Raw genomic sequence first — 21,273 nt, forward strand, 5'->3', positions numbered from 1 at the left:
TAAATAGCGTTACTAGGGTTGTATAATATACGTGACTAAGGGTTTTTCAAAAAAAAATCTAATCTTAAATAAATGATGTCATTGTATGATAAGATACAAAAAATAGAAGAACGAAATTATTTCAGTCTCTGATGTGTATCCTTCCTGAAAATGACAATGTCAAGTGATTCGAAATTTTTATCTAATCTTCTTGCATTTATTTATAAAAGACCGTCCGTAAACATTGACGCTTACTGTTTTGTTGAGTTAGTTACCCAAACCCATCAAACATCATGACTAATTTGCTTGTAGGTTCTGTTGATGTTCAGGAACAATGGGCTAGCTGGAAGGTAAGTAGTGTTTATCTCACCGATTTTAAATAGCTTAAAGTATTTGTGATGCAGGAAAAATTCAACAAATCATATGAATCGGATGAAGAGGAACAAAAACGTTTCGAGATCTTCGAAAACAATCTTAAATCTATTGTAGAGCACAACGAAAAATATCAGGCCGGTGAAGAAACTTCCACTAAAGCTTTGAATCAGTTTGCGGATCTTAAATCAGACGAAGTTCCTAAAAGACTTTTTTTGATGCGTCGTCGAAGAAGTAAATTGGATTCCTAAAATAATAAGTATAATAATGTTTTTTTACTGGATTTGTATTAAAAGATCAATATTTAATATGAACCTGTAATATCTTTATTTAACTTAAGTGGTTTACTTGACCCAGATAAGTGATGCTTTTATCTAATCTCTTCAAGAAACCTGCATACAGTGACATCATCTCAAAATACACCCCACTATTTTTTTAAGGAATTTGGTTTAACCAAAAAGTACGTCAACTTGGATATCGAAAGGGATATTTAAAACCAGTGGGTATTGTATTTCAGAAAATCCATATTCTTTCAGTGTAGTTGTATGAGTACGAAAGGTAAGGAATAACACGCAGTCGTATCCACAATACTTTATTTTCAACCTTCAAAGGAAAAAGCCTGCTCAACTAGTTCCGGACATATAAATGACCATCTTCAGGAGCTCAAATCGTAAATCAAAACGAGAAAATGAAGAGGTGTGAAGGTGAATTTCCTGTCTGATCACCTCTACTGCGGATGGTAGATTGGATTTTCATATCTCTCCCCCATAGGATCATCCCCAGCCCTAACAAAATGGGTTTAGCTTATTTAAATTATAGTGTTCTTATGTTTACAGTATGCAGTGTCAGTTTTTTTTTTCTCCTTAGAGAGCTTTGTTACCCCCTTTAAATTCAGTCTTTTATTTTTATTATCTCATTCTAAATAACATGGGTCTCACTGTCTCTCCCCTTTTAAAAAGAGGAGTTTTGATTTACGCTTTGAGTTCCTGAAGATGGTCATTTATATGTCCGAAACTAGTTGAGCAGGCCTTTTCCTTTAAAGGTTGAAACAAAATATTGTAGAGACAACTGCGTGTTATTCCTTACCTTTCATATTGTATTTTAGGTTTTGCCTCCTTGTCCCCAGGTGTCCCCACTTGAAATTTTTAAATGGGACTTCTAGCTTGTAGCACATTATTTTAAAGGAAACTGTCTTTGTCACTGTTTAACGAAAATTAAAAATTATATATAACAAACCTTGTTGATTTTGTGTTATAGTATAAATTATGTAATTTTGACCCTATTCGGAGAACAGATCAACCGATTTCAGTTTTCTAAACGGTGATAAATCGGGGTTTTTAAGACCTTTAAAATAATGTGCTACAAGCTAAAGGTGCCATTTAAAATTTTTGGTCTGGCTGCCGAGTCGCTCTAGCTCATTTAGCGTTACCCAGGGTGCACGTGTACTGTTCTAGTACGGACGCGAGCTAGTTTTGCAGTCCAGCCTAAGTATTACCTGCTATTTGTGGGTGCAGTACTCGCTGCTGCTAAGAAATAAATTCCCCGTGGATACAGAAGCGAATATATACCAGGATGGAATGAGCACTGCGAACAACTCTATGATGAATAGAACAGCAGTGGCGATAGCGATATTGCGGACGTCCTCTTTCACAGCCTTGACGCTGCTAGAAGTACGCCCTGGACGGAGATGGTTGAGAACATAAACTTAACCAAAAACATAACCTCAAGCAGAAAGGCATGGGGCATGCTTCGTAGGCTTGGCGGGGCCTCCAGCAAATCTGGCCAGACGCCTCATATTTCAGCCAACCAAATCTCTAATCATATAGTGGAAACCTCCAGAGCAGCCCGTGACAAGCAACGCACCACCAGAATAAAATGAGAACTTGCATCTCTAAGAGCACGATGTCTAAACGACTCGACTCGAAATCGACACGAAATTTCTCCGCACCTTTCACATTGCCCGAACTGGATGAGGCCCTGAAACAAACTAAGCCTGGCAAAGCATCTGGTTTGGATAATCTACACCCGGAGTTCCTGATACAACTGGGTAACACAGCAAAGAAATGGCTAGTCCGGTTCTTGTCCAACATCTTGGACAGAGGATCGGTGCCCAACCAGCTTAAAAGAACAAAAATTGTGGCCATTCTAAAACTTGGTAAACCAGCTGAACTCCCGCAAAGTTTTACACCAATCTCCTTTCTTAGCTGCACGTACAAACTGCTGAAGAGACTTCTATATAATAGAATAAGCGCCCCTGTGTTGGAACAAGTCCCAGTCAAACAGAAGTTGCGACCAGGTACTAGTTTTAACAACTTTCATAGAGACTGGTTTCCTAGAAAGACTTAAAACATCTACCGTATTTGCGGACGTGTTCGCTGCCTACAATACGGTCTAGAGAGAGGGGATGATTTACAAATTACTAAAAAAAAATTGGCTTTCGAAAAACGACAGCTATTCTCAATAACCATAAGTAACAGGTACTTCCGCACTTACCTAGAAAGTAATATAAGCAGGGAGAGAAAGTATTGTTCAATTTGTCTATCTCTGATACCAGGTCGAAAAAATTTTGCTATGCTCTCGTCTACAGAGCCAAAAATCTTTACCAGACGGAGACAACTCTCACAGAAGATATAGCCTCCCTGTGCTCTTACTTTAAAAAGTTGCGTCTTAAACCCAGTGAAGCAAAACTGAGGTCTCTGTGCATTTCATCTGAACAACAAACAGGCAAACAGGGAGCTCAATGTGCAATTTAATGGAAACACTCTTCGGCACAACAAGCACCCTAAATACCTTGGCGTCACCCTCGACCGTTTCTTATAGGAAACACCTTGAGAATACCGCGGCTAAAATAAAAACACTCAATAATATCATCCAAAAGCTTTGTGGTATAACAAAAGCTTCAGCGGACACCTAGCGTACATCGTCCATAGCGCTGGTCTTCTTAACAGTCGAGTATGCTCCCGTATGGCTAAACAGCTGCCACACAAATTTGATCGACGTCCAGTTGAAGCATACAATGCGATTAATAACTGGAGCAATCCGACCAACACCCACCTATTGACTTCCCTTGCTGAGCAACATCTACCCTCCTGCAACTCGTAGAACCCAGGCCTTGCTCAGAGAGCACCGTAAGATACAGGATAACTTAGAACTACCTGTACAGGAAGATATACCTACTCCACGACGAAATAGGACCTACACATAACGAAGCTACCGCCAATGAAGCATTAGGCAAAAGGAGGATAAACAAAACTCAAATAAACATAACACACCATGGTTCAGCCCGGAAGTAAAACAAATGGCAAGAGAAAAACGTGAAACCTACCTGAGATACTTAAATAACAGAACACCGGAAGAATAATAGGAATAAATAAGGAAAACAGGATCAAAGTCACAATAAAATTAAAGTTACTTAAACTAGACCCATTTTATCAGGGCTGGGTTGGACCCTATGGGGAGAAAATAATAAATTTAATTTCTACTCCACAGCAGAGGCGATCAGACAGGAAACCCTCTTCCTTCCTATAAAATTTGGGCAATTTTATTAAAATTCCATTCCCGGTAATTATGGAATTTCTCACTGGAAACTAGAATTTTGTGGAACCTTATATGAAAAAATAGAATTTAACTACGTACGTAATGGAATAGAGTGGAACTCTGACAAAACTTTACTCTATCGTTGACTCACCTTGTACAAATATCTGATACTGACTACCCCCTCGCTTTGAAAATTAGTGATCACAATTAGTATTAATTCACCTAATGGTATTAGCCGGTTATTGCAAAGAGGAGACACATTAAAATAATACAAAAATGTTTAGAAAGGGCGATGGCAACGTTGTACCCTTTCTCGTTTCTACTTAACCTCTTTTCCATTATTGGAGTGCTTCCTTCTTTCAGTTTTAGCCAAAACCACTTAGTTTTGTCCTGGAAGTAGAAAACTCATAGCTTGTCTACTTATAGCAACTATCACAGTGTCGAGTTTGACAACTTTGGTAGTCAGGAATTCCATTGTAAACAATCGCCCTGTGGTTTACATCGCTATTGACACTTTTACTTGTGTTTCCTTACTTTTGTTGATTGTTTTCAACTTGTACTATCCATGGAGACACCAATTACTGTATGAGAAAGTATTTTTCTCTTTATTCCATCTAAACTGTAAAACACAGCTAATTTATTTCAACTTAAGAAGGTACTTCCTCAGATTGTCAGTGACTGTTGCAGTATTGCTGTGGTACTACACTCGCCAAATGGATTTTTAACACCAGATATCTTATTGGAGTTTTGGGGTACTTCCATCAAGAAGTAATACTTACTTTCTACTTCCTTAACATATCTTTTATACACGAAGCACATCTCAATTATCGTATAATAAGCTTCAGACATTCCACCATATATAAATGTTGTCGTTTTCGATATATTGACTATTAAACATTGGAATTTTCTCTATTTGGAAGGCTGTAGCAGGCGAACCGTTTAAGATAGAGCAAAACGGTTTACATGTTCCTATCTTACTTTTTCAGATCTATCTTATGATGGTATTTTCAAATTAAAAAGAAAAACAAAAAATACTCAAAATTTAACCATCGTAGGATAGATCTAAAAAAGTAAGAAAGGAACATGTAAACCGTTTTGCTCCATTTTTAGCCTTCCAAATAGTAAAAATTCTAATGTTTAATAGTCAATATATCGAAAACGACAACATTTATAGAGAAACTGATTAGAACGAAAATTGTCTAGATTTAACAACAAAATTTATAAATAGCGTTACTAGGGTGGTATAATATACGTGACACGTGACTAAGGGTCTTTTAAAAAAAAATCTAATCTTAAATAAATGATGTCATTGTATGATAAGATACAAAAAAATAGAAGAACGAAATTATTTCAGTCTATGATGTGTATCCTTCCTGAAAATGACAATGTCAAGTGATTCGAAATTTTTATCTAATCTTCTTGCATTTATTTATAAAAGACCGTCCGTAAACATTGACGCTTACTGTTTTGTTGAGAACCCATCAAACATCATGACTAATTTGCTTGTAGGTTCTGTTGATGTTCAGGAACAATGGGCTAGCTGGAAGGTAAGTAGTGTTTATCTCACCGATTTTAAATAGCTTAAAGTATTTGTGATGCAGGAAAAATTCAGCAAATCATATGAATCAGATGAAGAGGAACAAAAACGTTTCGAGATCTTCGAAAACAATCTTAAATCTATTGTAGAGCACAACGAAAAATATCAGGCCGGTGAAGAAACTTCCACTAAAGCTTTGAATCAGTTTGCGGATCTTACATCAGACGAAGTTCCTAATAGACTTTTTGTGATGCGGCGTTGAAGAAGTAAATATGTTTTCTAAAATTAGTATAATAATGTTGTCTGTTTTTTTACTGGATTTGCATTAAAAGATCAATATTTAATATGAACCTGTAATATCTTTATTTAACTTAAGTGGTTTACTTGACCCAGATATAAAAGTGATGTTTTTATCTAATCTCTTCAAGAAACCTGCATACAGTGACATCATCTCAAAATACACCCCTATATATATATACCCCCTATTTTTTTAAGGAAATTGGTTTAACCAAAAAGTACGTCAACTTGGATATCGAAAGGGATATTTAAAACCAGTGGGCATTGTATTTCAGAAAATCCATATTCTTTCAGTGTAGTTCTATGAGTACGAAAGGTAAGAAATTACACGCAGTCGTATCCAGATGTGAGCAGAATCAGGATATTTCATGAAGTCAAGACTCATGTCCCTAAAGAAAAACGATTGAAATTGGATAAAAAAATCACAAAAAATGATTTTAGTGGGTTTCAGTGACAACATAAAGGGTTACAGGTTATATAAGCAGCAGCTAGGAATTTCCATGTCAGTCGGGATGTAGTCATTGAAGAACCTATCAGCGAATCAGTGCAAGTCATTGGTTTGGAAGAACATCTACCTTCAGTGGGGGTTAAAGAAGAGCAATCACATAGTTCTTCGGAGTGCTCTGATGATTTATCTGATGATGAATGTGACAAGACATTGTCAGAACATTCTGATGATAATACAAACTTGAGACGATCTCAAATAACCCCGAAACCAAAATTATTCGACGACTACGTTACATATGGTTCTGATCCTGATACAGTCAATGAAGCTTTATCAAGGGATGATTCAGATTTATGGAAGGAGGCTATGTTCCAGTGCTTCAATGACAATGATGCTTGGGAGCTGACAGATACCATTCTAGAAGGTGCAACAATCGGTCCTTGTAAGTGGGTTTTTAAACAAAAAGTGAGTGAAAATGGTGAGGCAAAATACCGCGCACGTTTAGTTGCCAAAGGTTGTGTGCAAAAGGCCGGTATAGACTATAGTGATGTATTTGCGCCTGTAATGAGACACTAGCAGTAAAACTAGCTTTGGAAATAACGCACCTTGATGTAAAAGCAGCGTTTTGATGAGCCTGTTTACATAAATAAACCTGAAGAGTTTATTATTAAAAATAATGAAAATAAGTCTTCCAAATCATGGAATTTGAGAGTAAATGAAGTTTTGACAGACATAGGTTATACTAAATCGCAGTTTGAGTCTTGTTTGTACATTAAGAAAAATAGCGTGGGAGGCGGTAAGAAGCGGGTAGAGCAGAATAGATGACACTCCAAGATGTGCCCCTGTGGGCAGCAGCCAGCAGGGGTTACAAAGCTGAGTAAAGTCTATCTCGCTCCAGAATGCTATGAGGGCACTCAAACAGTAGGTGCTGAATTGTTCCTCTCTGATTACAGGTACACAGTGGATTCGGTTTAACTCCAATCTTAAGGAGATGTACCGGAGAAAGACAGTGCCCACTATGCAGACGGTTTAGGGTAGCAATCTCCTTACGTTGCAGGTGCTTTCCCCCCCCGAACCATGGACTCCTCAAACGCCTCTCCACCAATTCGGCATACGAGACCCCCTTTGTGTCTGAGATGACTCCCATATTTGATTTTTAATTATAGGGAGATATTCCCTATATCCAAGATGAAAGTCGAGTTTATCAGCACAAGATCTTCCTTTATTTGCCAGGTAGTTCGCCATAACTGAGTATATGACACTTCGTCGAATATTAAGGGACCTCACCTCCTCCAAGCCCCTCCAAATCGCCAGGATCTCCCCAGTACATAAGAAAAAAAAATAACAGGTTGATCTGGATGTGTGACATGGCAGTATTGACACAAGTAAAATCTGACATTAGAAACAGAGGGTGTTCTATTTGAAAATCAAAAGTTGGCATTCGTTTCGACTGATCTGGCAACACCTGAAAGTACAAAATATTTTAGAAAGAGGGTTTGAACCCAACAATCCCCCTATATTTCCTAGTTGTATACTGAATACCTCTGCTACAATTGCAATTATTTAGGCAAATATTTGAACATCTAATTATCAATTAAAGACAACTTCCTCACCCCATAAAAACTTTATTATCTGGAGTATCTAAACTAATTTACAAAAATACGCTAGTGCAGCTGATATAAATAAGCAAACGTGTTTACCATCAAACTAAAGTATGATTAGTTCTGCTAACTTTCGCTATAATAAGCCCTTCAGAAGCGATCCCGCAATAAATGAAAAATAGACAGCAAATGAAAATAAACAGATACAAGCAAAATATTGCCATTATGGCTAACTGGTGGCGTCATTCTGATGACGGATCACTAGTGCTGTCGGAGACAGTCACTTTTCGTTCATATTTTCTTGTTTTATCTATTTTGTCTTTCTTTTTTGCCGGCTGATACTCCAGACTTTGACTCTCTTCAGATAATTCTTCCTCAATTTTTTTACGACCATGGGTCTCTTTGTCGGTTCTTCGTAATTTTCTACTGCCATGCGTTCTAACTCTGTCTTCTTCGTCAAATTCGCAGCTCTTCGTTTCCGTTCGCTTGCGGCGTTTGCCACTAGTATGCGAGCTACCTGTGGAATATCCCGTGTCTTTTCTGGTACTCTTCCTGTAAATTATTAAAAAAAGTTAATGAAAACACTTATAAGAAAAATTGTTTGTTTCAACTGCATTCCTAAACGTAAGTAGACTTTTTATTGTAACTTTGAGAAATATAGTGTATAAAGAATAAAAGAGGCCACTATGGGGATTTTGAAAACGGTTAGAGATACAAATTTTTTTAAATGGAAGAAAAGTTGCGTAACCAATTAATAAAATGGGATTTAAAAAACATCATTTTTTGTCGGTTTTTCAGATATTTTGAAAAAGTAAATTTTATGATTTTACGTAAAGATCAGAACTAGATCAAAACTAATGCCACGGCACTTCTTTACACCCAGTTTTAATTCCCTCCGATCAGAAAGTCATGATTATGGTGGTATTCTCCCATATTAAATTGGAATTCACCCAATAATCGGAATCGTGAATAAGATTAGGCTTAAAACGCACAACCAAATTACGGATATCTGGGGGCCTATTCTTGAAAGCAGGGAACGGAATTCTTAAGAGAAGTGTTGATAGAATGTGATAGAAAAAGCTGACAATGGCGGGTTCCTGTCACATTCTACAGATCTGTCTCTTGATAATCCCCTTCCCTCGTTTCAAGAATACGCACCCTGGGGTCGTTCTCCAAGAGATTCCTGGCAGGACCTACAAAATCCATTATAAAAGTAATGCGCATTGTTTAGATTTATTTATTGATATGGCAAGGGTGCATATTATCACCGATGTTGTTTAACCTTTACTCAGTGGAGATTATAAAGCGCGCAATGGGAGACAAGTCGAGGGGTTTCATAGTTAATGGAGTGCATATTAACAATATAAGATATGCGGATGATACGGCTCTGATATCTACTAACCTAAAAGGTTTTAGAGTGGATAAGGGCCATGAAGCAAAAATGCTGCTTCTCACCGACGTTGTTTAAAATATATCTGGAACAAGCTTTGAAAGTTTTGAGCCTTGCAGACGATCAAGTAATTTTGGCCCAGGACTACGAAGACCTGGAGTATATGACCCGGAAATTAGTTGAAGAATATACCAAATAGGTCCTTGAGGTGAACGTAAATAAAAATAGGCGGACTTCAACAAGACCTTATCCTCGAAGATACACAACAGAGAATAAAACTCTGCAACAAATGTAAATACCTGGGAATGTACATTACGAACGACGGTACAACGGATGAAGCAATAAGGGACCAAAACATCCTTCTAAACAGTGTACTATGGGACAAAATCATATCGAAAGCCAATAAACGTGGCCCAACTCAAATGATATGGACACGTCCAGAGGATGGGAGAAGAAAGGCTACCCAAGCAAATTCTTAACTGGACACCACAGGGGAGAAGAAAAAGAGGGCGACTCAGAAAAAGCTGGAGAAAGGGCATTATTACACAAGTTGGAGAAAGAGGATTGGAAGAAGACCTGTGGATGAACAGGGACCAATGGCGACTGGAGATCGGAAGACGTCGAAGAACGTTATAACCCGATGTATATTAGAGAAAGCGAATAGCACCAGCGAGGATTTTGGACTGTAATTATGTTTCAGAAAGACCTAGTTTATGATATTTTCCAAAACAACGCCCAAATCTTCGTAAACAATCAAGAGAAAGTTGAGAAGTATAAATACCTGGGAACAATCATAAACAAAAACAACCTGTGCTCTGAAGAAATTAGAATTAGAATAGGACAGGCAAGATCAACATTTATGAAAATGAAAAGGGTTTTTGGTAGCGGCAATCTCAGTTTAGATCTAAAGATCAGGTTGATGAGATGCTATGTGTTGTCGGTACGGTTCTATGGTGTAGAGGCATGGATCCTTAAGAAACTGGATATGAAATGGCTAGAGACATTCGAACTGTGGATTTACCGCAGAATAATAAAAATATAATGGTCCGACAGAGGAACGAACATGAAAATCATGAGAAGAATCAGAAAGGAGAAAGAGATCATTATTACTGTAAAAAAACGGAAGCTGTAGTACTTGGGACACGTGATGAGGGGAGAAAAATACCACTTACTGCAGCTCATAAGGCAAGGAAAAATACAGGGACGGGAAAGCGCGAGCAGAAGGATTCTTGGATGAGAAATTTGCGGGATTGGTATCTATTCCGATCAGCTGTATCACGAATACGTATAGCCCTCATGATTGCCAACCTTCGAAACGGAGAACACTTAAAGAAAAAGATAGCTAAATCTCTTTTCACGGAATGCCATCGATGAAGGTTGTATCATGCATTTTGATGCTTTCCTCACACTTGCTTCCCCAACCCTCTTATAGACCCGGTTCAACTCATTTCGAGCAAGCAGAATGTACTATTTCTCAAGAATCTTAAACTTTTGTATTTATAAGATCTTTTATCAATATTTTTCCAAACAAAATGCGCATAACTCTCATAAAGGTCTACTCTCCTCCATCTACATTATCCAGGAGGTCTCTTCTCTCATTCGGTTCTAACGCAATTGTTTCCATCTTAACGTAACAATATTTACCGTTTGCTTCTTGAAGTAACACCGTCTTCACTTCTACTGTATCTCGCAGCTCCAGGTAGATCCTTTTCTCTATTTGTCCTGTTTTTAATTCTCCTAGTTTCACCAAAATCGCCTTTAGAGATAATAGAAACATGAGTCAATTTCTCGTCGGCGCTTCTATTTTTGGTGTGTTCGCTGTGAACTACGTAGAGTCGATACAACTGTAGCAAAATGACTAAAGTGTTTTTGCATGTAAAGAAAACGTTCATATAAGAGATAATTTTAAAATGGGTGATCAGAAGCAGGCGAAATACGAGAAAAGGAGCGTCTTGTAATACGATATTTAGTGTGATGCCCCACACGTCAATGGTACAACAGCTCTCCGACCTAAAAAATGGAAAAATATCTCATTACAAGTGAAAGAAGTTGCTCAAAATATAAATCTAATGTGGTGCCCATATTAAACATAAGTATTCTGATTACTCGTGATATTTCATGGAATTATGATTGGAGAAGAACTTTGGCAATGACAATTCTGACTTTCCTCGTTTCTCATAAAATACATTAAAAATTTGCAAGAAACATGTGTATTTGACACTCTGTATAACAACAAACGGCAAGGCAGTGAACGCAAAAGCTGATACATACAGAGTCGTTATCGAGATATTACTATAGGGTCTATTTGAAGAGTAAGTGGTCAAATTCGAGTAAATATTTATAGAAGGTCTCCAAAACATTGGTCCCAATTTATTTCCTTTTCAGTTTCACGTTGCTTGTTTCCGTAGTTTGCACTAATTTTACCACTGTCTTTTAATTTTATAACTTACTCCTTTATTGTCGTCTTAGTAGACATTAACCTGGACTTTCTGGATTTTGTGGCGGTCAACACCACAGTAAACTGCATTAAGCTCCAAGACCTGCCAAAAGATTTTCTGCTGAAATTAAGCTATTATTTAATACATTCATACCCACCAAATAGCTAAAGTCAAAAGCACCAATATGGGTTCACTGGCAATTTTATCATCTTTGAAAGAGTCGAAGAACTCTATAATGTCTGCTGCAGTTCCTAAAACAAGGGAAAACAAAATTTTGTGTAACAAATGTATTTATTTGTACAGGGTGTTTAAATAACCGTTTTTTTTTAACAGTTAATCGTAGAGTTTCAGAAAATAGTTATTTAACCAAGGAGTGTAGTCGGGAAAGAAACAAAATTTTTTGCTCAACAAACATGCTAATCAACCGACTAAATAGATACATACATTTTTATGAAATATACATTTAATGCAGAATAAGAATGATAATAATGGCGCAAAACGTACTTAAACTGATTTGATAGTTAAAGAGGGAGAGAGATCTAGGGATTAAGATGGTATGACTGTAGACAACTGATCTTAGAAGCCTTTCCTATACTGTTTGTAGATAAGGTTCCTGGACCTATTTTACTCTCAGTCAGTAGTTGTGTTGTCCTCTTTTGTTGGGTTGTCTTTCTAACACTCAGTGCCGTACGCACCGCCCATATCAAAGAGAAATGTATACCGAAGCACCAAGAGGCCTGCCTCGGGATGGCCTAGAGACAGACAAATCCTAGGGAGAAAGAAAATCCCTGGAAAATTGCCACATAAAGGGAGCAGAAGCCATATTCCACTAGTTAGATAGGGAATTCAGGAAGGAAAGAAGAAAGGAGACAAAGCTGCAATTGTAGGTTATGTTTAATATTTATTTTATAGTAATTTGTGTTTAGGAAGTTATCTTCTTGTTCTGGTTGTCGTTGATTGGTAGATCAGGGGCATAAACGTATAGGCCTTCTATGTGGCCATGTTATGTCCCTGTGCGCCATTATAGATTGTGTCTTTTTCATAGCAATGATGTGAATGAATCCTCGATGATACCCATCAAGTACTGTTGATGTCTCAGCTCTTAGTAGCCGGACAGTAGACAATTCACCGTCCTTAGATTATCTCTGCTTAATTCTAGCAGGTATTTCGTATTTTTTGGCAGAGGAGCTGATGATGAGTTCTTTGTCCGGCCAAGTATGTATGGCGAAGCTTCAACGGTCTTGAAACAGATCCGTCTCATCATTTACTGGGATACCAGCAGGTCCCGGAACCCACACAAGACGTATGTCATTCCTTTGAGCGTGTCCAGAGTTGTTTTGCACTCCAGAACCAGTTGATTGTCATGATGGCAGGTCGGCTGTCAGAACAAATTTTAATGTCAATTGAGTCTGATAGTAGTTCTAGTCTACACTACAGATTCGCAAACACCTCAGCCTGGAATACAGTAGTGTATGTACCCAGGCCAAAGTACTTCGCTGGATTCATCCGTGAACCAGTTAGATCCACCGCTAACAATCCTCGGGACAGCTCCATTCTCCCACTCGTCTTCGTTAAAGAAGATCGAGGGTTTTGGCCTTCTTGGCATATGGTCACTACTCATAAATTGTATTGGACAACGTTCGATGACCCAGTTCCATATACGATAATATCACCAGAGCTTATGGGACATACCCTTGGTGGCTGGCAACCCACTTTACCTATGCCGTGTACGATGAGTTGTATATTGTCCATTGCTGTACCTGAAGGTAGCAGTACAACCCATGTTAGAATCTTCTATTCTACTTGATCCCAGAAATACAAATACCACCAGATGCGGCCTTTGGTATGGTCATCTCACCAGGGGAAAGAGCGAGGCCACCTTCCACTCAATATTAGGCTACCTTCTATTCAATAACAGTATATTACCTCGTAGGGTCAGTTAATTATTCATTTTTCATAATACATCTCCTCCCATACCATTATTTTCACTGCCATCAGATCTCACGAGCAGATACTCGAAGAAGAAAGGAGCCAATATCGATTGTAATGATACAAGCAAGCCTGTTCTCATCCGAGGGAGAGTAAAAACTAATAAACCGTTTCTGTCCTTTGACACAACCCTTTAAATAAACCCTGAGCTCACAGGGTTCTTGAATTGGTGGGGCTAAACTGCTTGTGAAGTACCAAGATAATCTATGATTCCACCTTTTAATGGATGCAGTTTTGGCTTGTCATACTACATAGTAGCAGTACTAACGTGAGCCCACCTTATTTGCCTTTTTAGATATGGGAATACTTACCAATATAAACTAGTAGCAACTGGCTAAGCTGGTCTCTGGTAAGATCTCCTTTTGGTAGCATCCACCTGCCTATAATGAGAATCAGCATCAGGAACTGTTCAATTAATGTTATCCATGTATCTGTGCTGAGAGAAATGTCTGGAAGCTTTATCCCCATCTGCAAAATTCATAATCTGAAATGACCATATTGAAGTGTCCAGTAGTACAATGGACATTTGCACAAAGAGAAATTAAATATAAATTTAAAATATTTATGTGATTCTAAGAAATTTGAACTGTGAGGCGTACTCCGACCAATGGAGATTGTTGCTATGTTGTAGCTGTTCTAAATGAGCGTGGACAATAACTGATCAGTGGATATTTTATTGGAGCAAAACCAAAAAATGTAGAAAATGTATGTTACTTTGGGACGGTTGGATAGTGATTGAACATAGATCACTTGAGATTATTATAGAGAAGATGCCCTCTTTATGATGTCCTGCGGAAATATTTGACGAATAGTTTATATCGACACAAGTAGAAATTATTATAACAGTTTCAACATATTAATATATCTTATAAATCTGTAAATTCATAGGATTACCGTTAATTCAAAATATTTACGTTAAGGGGGTGACGTAGATATACAACAGCAGGACAAAACTTTTGCAATTTGCCTTTTAAAGGAAGAGAGTTATCAAGTTGCAAGTCCACGAGAAACCAAGTTGTTCCCAAACATAATTTTTACCATCAGGCTACTATTTTTATCGGTTATTTGTAGAATTGAGTATGTGGCTAACAATACAAAATCACCACATTACAGAAAAAGTAAATTTGTGGTATTACAAAATGTATAGTACTCAACTTTGTGACAATTCCCAAAAAGTAAAACAAATATTATGATTATTATTCGATAAAATGATCAATTATACATAATTAATACCCCAATCAGGTTATGTAAGTCTTTGAGCTGCGAGTCTGCAGTAAAATTCATCGGCAAATCCAAATCCTCTTTGGCCTTCATCCTTTTGTCCACTTTGTCTAGTTCCAAAAGCCATATTGCTGGTACAATGCTTGCCAGGTACAAAAACACTGAAGGACAAAACCTATAACAAAAAATATGATTATTATAGTGCTTTTAGGGTTGTGAGAATCAAGAATTTCTAATTATTTGGCTTTATGGTTATCAAGAACATAATTGGTACTTTACATAATTTGTCCCTCGTAAACTTAACATATGTTCATCATATTTTCTCTTGCGTTCAGACCAGATCAACTCTGTAGGATTGTATTGGCAATGATATGGTGGTAATATTAAAATTTTGTGACTCAAAGATTTCACATATTCCAGAATGGTAACTCGAATTAATTATCAGTGATTTTTTCGATAAATTTGGGATAAGTTGATTTTTAAACCAATTTTCAAAGTTTTTTCGATATTTTAGCAAAACGTCTTTCATCTCCCTAATGTAGAGAAGTTTGTCTATGACGTAATGATCCTACATGATGTGAATGCAGTTTTCGTTGGCGTTTATTATATGACCTGGACGAGGAGAAAATGGTTGGAATTAAATATTAAAGTGTATATTTGAGAAATTGCAGAAAACTAGAAGAAACAGCATATGTATGTATGTGTACGCAGCAATTTTTGAGATATTCATATTTCAAGGTTAACACTTCTTCTATAGCATATTATTATTCCTAAACAACACAGCTATATCAAGTGGATGTCCAGTTGCTGCTAAAATGCCCACGGATGGACATCCACTGGAAAACAATAATTATTGCGTCCATTGTACTGCTATTCCGTATGATGTCCAATGGACAACCATTTTCATTAATACGGTTCAATCGATATACTTTATTTATGCATACATTGGATATATTTTCAGCATTCAAAGGATTTCCGATTTACTCAGCATGTCCATATGATTTAAAAATTTTGCCCGATTTCTTGATATATGAAGTTTAATTTGACATGATATATGTCACATTTGCGGATTAATGCCCGTTTCCCCAACATTGGCTAAGTTGAGTTTAAGGACAGCTTAGATAAGTTTAGGTTAGGTTAGCCTAAGTTGTACTTAAAATCAATGATTATACACTTTGAGAATCTGTACTCTCTGTACGAGAAAGGTAATTTTAAAGCTGAGGTAAGTTGGTTTGGAATAAAAATCCTAACAAACACAAAGAAATCCAGTGGACATCAAGTCCTAAATCAGCATTGTAGACATCCATTGGACATGTTTTGTCCATATGACATTCATAAGATGTACAATTGGCTATATATTTTCCAATTCCAGTGGACATACGTCGCTGAACATACATTACTGGAGATATATTCGACATACATTACTGGACATACATTGGACATACATTCAACAATACAGAAAAAGCATTTATTTATTTTAAGGGGTAGCGTTAACATCAGTACATCAATGCTGCCCAAATACCAACCTCACCTGCTCCAGTGGTAACCCCGGTTACCCGGTGCACTTTGCTAGAAAATTAACGACGCAATGGCGACCGAGTATAACCATACGTAACAGAGATACAGCACTAAATCCCTGTATTAAGTGGTGGAAGGCAACGGGATACCACCTTCACTACTTATCCCAAGAGAATATGATGAATGCATTTAACCCAAAATTGTCCGGAGTTATAAATCGTTCCCCAATCGAATATCCGGGGAGAACTGTGTTAAATGAAGTCAGAAAGAAGAGACTAAGTCTACGAGGCAAAGTAAGGGTTGGTACTTGGAATGTGCTTAGCTTAGATGAGGCCGGAAAACTGGCCAACTTACTAGAGGAAATGAAGAGACTGAAGATGGACATTCTGGGTGTCGCGGAAGCGTGGTAGCTGGTGTGTGACATTTCTGGAGGTGTCATATACTATTCAGGAAATAATGACAGAAATCATAGAAAGTAGTGAGTAGGAATAGTTCTGACTGAAAAGTTATCCAGATCTGTAATAAATGTTCTCCCTTTCTCGGACAGAATCATATTACTTAAACTATACGCCAAACCAATCAACATCAATGTCATCCAGGTGTATGCACCCACAACAGATTCAACAGAAGATGAGATCGAGACGTTTTACGTATACCTTTACCAATTCACCGCCTGACGAACACCGAGAAGAGACCATATTATTGTTGTATTAAGTTATACCAGGTGTCCAAGAGCACCCTGGACATAGGAGATTAACATGGGAAAACGGTTTGATTTTTTTGCGCCTGTACGGTTCATTGGATTGAAAAATTGTATTAATGAAAGTTGTAGTACCTATCACAGACTAGTTTTCTGTATTTTTTTCAGATCTGTAACTTGAGCCTTTCGTCGTAAAACACGAACAAAAATGAGAAAATGTAAACTTTTGGCCTGCACTGTATAGGCGGTTGTCGAGCAACGGGTAAACAGGTCATTGTTGCTGGTACGGTTGCTCGACAACCGCTTATACAGTGCAGGTAAAAAGTTTAACTTTTCGTATTTTTGTTCGTGTTTTACGACAAAAAGGCTCAAGTTACAGATCTGAAAAAAATAGAGAAAACTAGTCCGTGATAGGTACTACAACTTCCATTAATACGATTTTTCAATCAAACCAACCGTACAGGCGCAAAAAAATCAAAACCGTTTTCCCATGTTAATCTCCTATGTCCAGGGTGCTCTTGGGCACCTGGTATAACAGTTTGCCAATGTCACTGAAGAATCAAACCAATGTAATATCATTCAAAAAAGAGCTAAAAACATTGTTAATTGAAATGGAGCCATATTCTATTCTGTAGAGGAATATTATAGTAAACTGCAAGGTAGAAGCTCATCTAAGTGGTGCTTGCGCCTTTCCCGTTTTGGTTTGTGTTAACATTACATTCAGTTACATTTAGATATTGTAGTACCTAAGATAAGTAATCAATCAGCCTTCTCCTATAGATTTAATTTTAATTACTTTCGTTACTTCATCTGAAATAAAGAAACCTTATTATTATTATTATTAATGTCCTGTATCGGGAAATGGACCTGAATAGAAGTCGCTGGACCTGAAATGGATATGGATTGACACAAACACTGTTGTACAACTGGACTGAAGTCTAATATACAGGGTGTCCCGCGAGGTAAAAGACAAAATTTCACTGTGTGATTGTGTTGAAAACTAATACGCCTTCGGCGTCGTGCTCAAATTTTCGTCCTCGTGCGATAGGAACATCTTATTCACCCTTGTTGTACAATATGCTATAGTCTACCGGGGAACCTACGGAGTCATAAAATTCGATGGGCGGCAACTTTGGTCGACCCGCTTTACACTGTAAAACAGGTTCGTAAAAGTGAATCGAGACATGAGACCCGAGAAGTCCTTATATTAGAGATAAGATATATATTGTAAAACGGACCGGATATAGACCAATACTAATGGACGGGGCGGGTCAACCCCTCCTAATTTTCGCTTTTATTACTCCGTAGGTTCGCCGGATAGACTATAGTTCCTAACTCTTGTGCAAAGTGTCTTGTCAGCACTTGTATGGTGCCCGTACTCATCCAACCATCGTGCGTACAAGACTTACTTTGCACACTTGTTAGGAAAACTACTATTATCTGTCACATAAAATCCAAATTTCCTAACTGGTTATACATATACAGCAATTAATCTATGTAATTATTAATTGAAAGGAATTTATCCAAAATTTTGCTATACGTGTAGTCCAGTTTTGAATGTAATTCACCAATGAATAGTCCATCAAAAAATAAGTTGACATATATTATGTGATTTTTGTAAAAAATGCTTCCTAAGAAAGATACAGTCCCCCAAATTTCAGTTCCTCTGATTATTAGTTGGAGATCTGTTCTGCGAACAGACCTATTATGTGATGTTAATGACGTTTGTCAAAATTGTCTACACCATTTCCAAATGTAGTTCAGGAAAGGTCAAGTGAGATTCAGAAAAGGTGAAACGTAATTCAGAATAAGGAACTGCAATTCAGAAACCATCAAGTGCAATTCGGAAAAAATTAATTTAAATTCAGAAATCATTAAATGAAGTTCAGAACATTCAAAGGCATTCATTGTGAATAAAATTACCAAAACTGAAACTCCAAAGCACATGAACGAATGTTATGAAAAAATAACACAATTTAGGTTAAAAATTAAATTAAATCACACTCATACTTTCTGAATTGCAATTAACCATTTGTGAATTACAGTTGCCTATTCTTGAACTACTCTTAACATTTTCTGTATCACAATTAACTATTCTAAATTACACGACTCTTTCTGTAAACATTGAACTACAACCAACAGTGGTTCGTCCCTCAAAACATAAGTAGACATGCATGTTTCTAGGAAGATGTATTCTGAGACTGTTGAAGTAATTTAGATCAACTTTGGTACAAGTACTTATAAAATTGATATTCATTACTACTTGATGAAAGTAACTTTGGTCGAAGCTGTTCGTGTCGGTACAAGAACATTAGTTCACTTATTTTTTTAATTTGTATATCTCTGAACTTCGCTCAAATGGATGATAATAGATTATTGCATCAGTGTGTGGGTCATGAGCATCAGTTTTAAGTCCTTGTACCCAATTTGGTACAAGATTATGACAAAAAGACAACATACATGTCAACTTACCTTGTATTATACTCTAAATAAATCTACATTCTCACCATTTCCATTCTTGATTGTTCTTTATCGCCAACGTAAAGATTCCTTCAAAGGCCAAAAGTAAAATTGGTGAACTCAAATACCAATAAAAAGAATTTTTCTTAAAAATTGTCACTTGCCATATACCGATCAATCCATGAGCCGCGAAAACTACTCGAGTTATTATTGCCTTTATCGTCGCGATCAATCTTGCCATAATAAAACGACGTTTCACCGCATTATGAATGTCTACATTTCTATCTTTTTGTAAAGGTAAAGCTATTAGTAGCTAATGGGGGGTGTAGGTCTGCGCATTTTAAGAGGATCAATGCACATATAGTTTGGCATTTGGACGTGGATTTGGATACGACTTATCACAATCATTAAAAATAGTTACAATCTTTTATTAAATTTCCTATTATTAGTCAATTATTCAACGCTTAGCAACGATTTAAACAATTATTTATTCACTAGATGTTGAGAATATGGAACTCCTTGATCTTTCCTATTGCCACATATGTCTTTGCGACCTGGACTTGAAAAATGGCCAATCGAAGAATAATAGATGCTTTTGAAATGTGGGCCTACAGAAGATTGCTGCAAATATCATACACAGAACATCGTACTAACGTGTCAATCCTGAAGAAACTAAAAGTCACCACAAGGCTATCAACGAGGATAAACCAATCATACGTCGAAAACAGTTGGATCCTGGGTCTCGTCGTCGTAAGATGAAAATTTCTCAGGCATGACAGCTCGATGGGTCGGTTAGTGTAGTCTGTTTCATTTGAGTAAGTAACAATGTCATAGCATCTTGTTCTACTTGAGCCTGGGTCGTCAATGCATTGAGCAAGGTTTGAATTGATCAGAATCCATCCTACCGGCTGCGCCAATATTGAGTCCTAGTGGTTTATTCCAAAGATACGCTGGCGAATAGGCAATAAAAACTTTATATTTGACAACACTTAAAAATTGAAACTAACATCAAACATTCAAGGCTTACTAAAAAAAGCTGTATCACCTCACATTGGGTATGTTCGGTTCACAACAGTAAGCTTGGTCACGGTCTGCAAGAAGCTTGATTTGCAGCTCAGGACAGAGCAGGATGGAGAAATACGATCCGAGCAATAGAAACATGATGTTACCATGCTCTCCCAAGAGCAAAAAGGACAAGAGAGAGATGTTTAAAACATTTTTAAATCACTTTACAAGACATTCTCGTTTATTTAAAGATGTAATAGTATATTACATACTCAGGTGGAATAATATAATAGTATATTACATACTCGAGAAAGAAATTAAACTTTCCACCGTGGTTTCTAAAAAAAATGTAATACAACACTAAACATATCTCAAAAAAAGACATCTCTTATAGTTTTCGAGATCTCCTATAGAAACATCGAAATTTGCCCACGCTGTACATGATATCAGTCAACACTTTATTAGATTAGAGCGCGTTTCGTGTTATCATCTAACAGTTTGTCAGATTCTTTTGCAAATGGAGCACTTAATATGACGTGTAGTATTGTCATTTGACCGATCTACCGATTTGTGGAATGTCCTTGTCAGTGCGCTCTTTGCAAAAATATAATTTTCGTGATTTTTACAAAATTCCAAGTCTGAACCATAACATGGTTTCAACCAAAGAATAAGCTATTTAACAAGAAGGGACAGCCGGCATGATTTCTTTGATGTTGGGGTGATGTTTTTGGGTGACCTAGGTTTGTCTTTGGTAGGAAACATGTTGCCGGTTTTCTCTTATCTT

The 21,273-nt window shown here is 37.1% G+C and overlaps 3 protein-coding genes across 3 annotated transcripts; 2 read left to right on the plus strand and 1 right to left on the minus strand.

The window, feature by feature from the left end:
* Window positions 1–130: 130 nt before the first annotated feature.
* Window positions 131–665, plus strand: LOC145729343 (cystein proteinase inhibitor protein salarin-like). Its single transcript, XM_081980052.1, has 2 exons — window positions 131–329; window positions 384–665. Exons 1-2 carry the CDS (start codon window positions 273–275, stop codon window positions 600–602), a joined length of 276 nt encoding a protein of 91 aa, XP_081836178.1. The 5' UTR covers window positions 131–272; the 3' UTR covers window positions 603–665.
* Window positions 666–5,271: 4,606 nt separating this feature from the next.
* LOC145729449 (cystein proteinase inhibitor protein salarin-like) lies at window positions 5,272–5,775 on the plus strand. The gene is made up of 2 exons (XM_081980220.1): window positions 5,272–5,435; window positions 5,490–5,775. Exons 1-2 carry the CDS (start codon window positions 5,274–5,276, stop codon window positions 5,685–5,687), a joined length of 360 nt encoding a protein of 119 aa, XP_081836346.1. The 5' UTR covers window positions 5,272–5,273; the 3' UTR covers window positions 5,688–5,775.
* A 2,001-nt stretch (window positions 5,776–7,776) lies between these two features.
* Window positions 7,777–19,801, minus strand: LOC145729450 (transmembrane protein 26). Its single transcript, XM_081980221.1, has 7 exons — window positions 19,532–19,801; window positions 14,819–14,981; window positions 13,897–14,053; window positions 11,754–11,847; window positions 11,609–11,698; window positions 10,803–11,168; window positions 7,777–8,320 (listed from the first exon to the last, which is right to left on the minus strand). Exons 1-7 carry the CDS (start codon window positions 19,723–19,725, stop codon window positions 8,011–8,013), a joined length of 1,374 nt encoding a protein of 457 aa, XP_081836347.1. The 5' UTR covers window positions 19,726–19,801; the 3' UTR covers window positions 7,777–8,010.
* Between the last annotated feature and the right edge of the window lie 1,472 nt (window positions 19,802–21,273).

The sequence above is a fragment of the Ips typographus genome, linkage group LG5 (assembly GCF_016097725.1).
Source record: "Ips typographus isolate SLU linkage group LG5, UJ_Ityp_2.0, whole genome shotgun sequence".
In the NCBI taxonomy this organism is placed as follows: domain Eukaryota; kingdom Metazoa; phylum Arthropoda; class Insecta; order Coleoptera; family Curculionidae; genus Ips; species Ips typographus.

Coding starts and splice junctions, on each gene's coding strand:
- LOC145729343 (XM_081980052.1), top strand. CDS start 273: ATGACTAATTTGCTTGTAGGTTCTGTTGATGTTCAGGAACAATGGGCT. Junction 330..383: donor AACAATGGGCTAGCTGGAAG/GTAAGTAGTGTT, acceptor TTTGTGATGCAG/GAAAAATTCAACAAATCATA.
- LOC145729449 (XM_081980220.1), top strand. CDS start 5,274: ATGTCAAGTGATTCGAAATTTTTATCTAATCTTCTTGCATTTATTTAT. Junction 5,436..5,489: donor AACAATGGGCTAGCTGGAAG/GTAAGTAGTGTT, acceptor TTTGTGATGCAG/GAAAAATTCAGCAAATCATA.
- LOC145729450 (XM_081980221.1), bottom strand. CDS start 19,725: ATGGCAAGATTGATCGCGACGATAAAGGCAATAATAACTCGAGTAGTT. Junction 11,848..13,896: donor GTTGCTACTAGTTTATATTG/GTAAGTATTCCC, acceptor CCCTTGTTTTAG/GAACTGCAGCAGACATTATA. Junction 8,321..10,802: donor GTTACTTCAAGAAGCAAACG/GTAAATATTGTT, acceptor AATAATTTACAG/GAAGAGTACCAGAAAAGACA.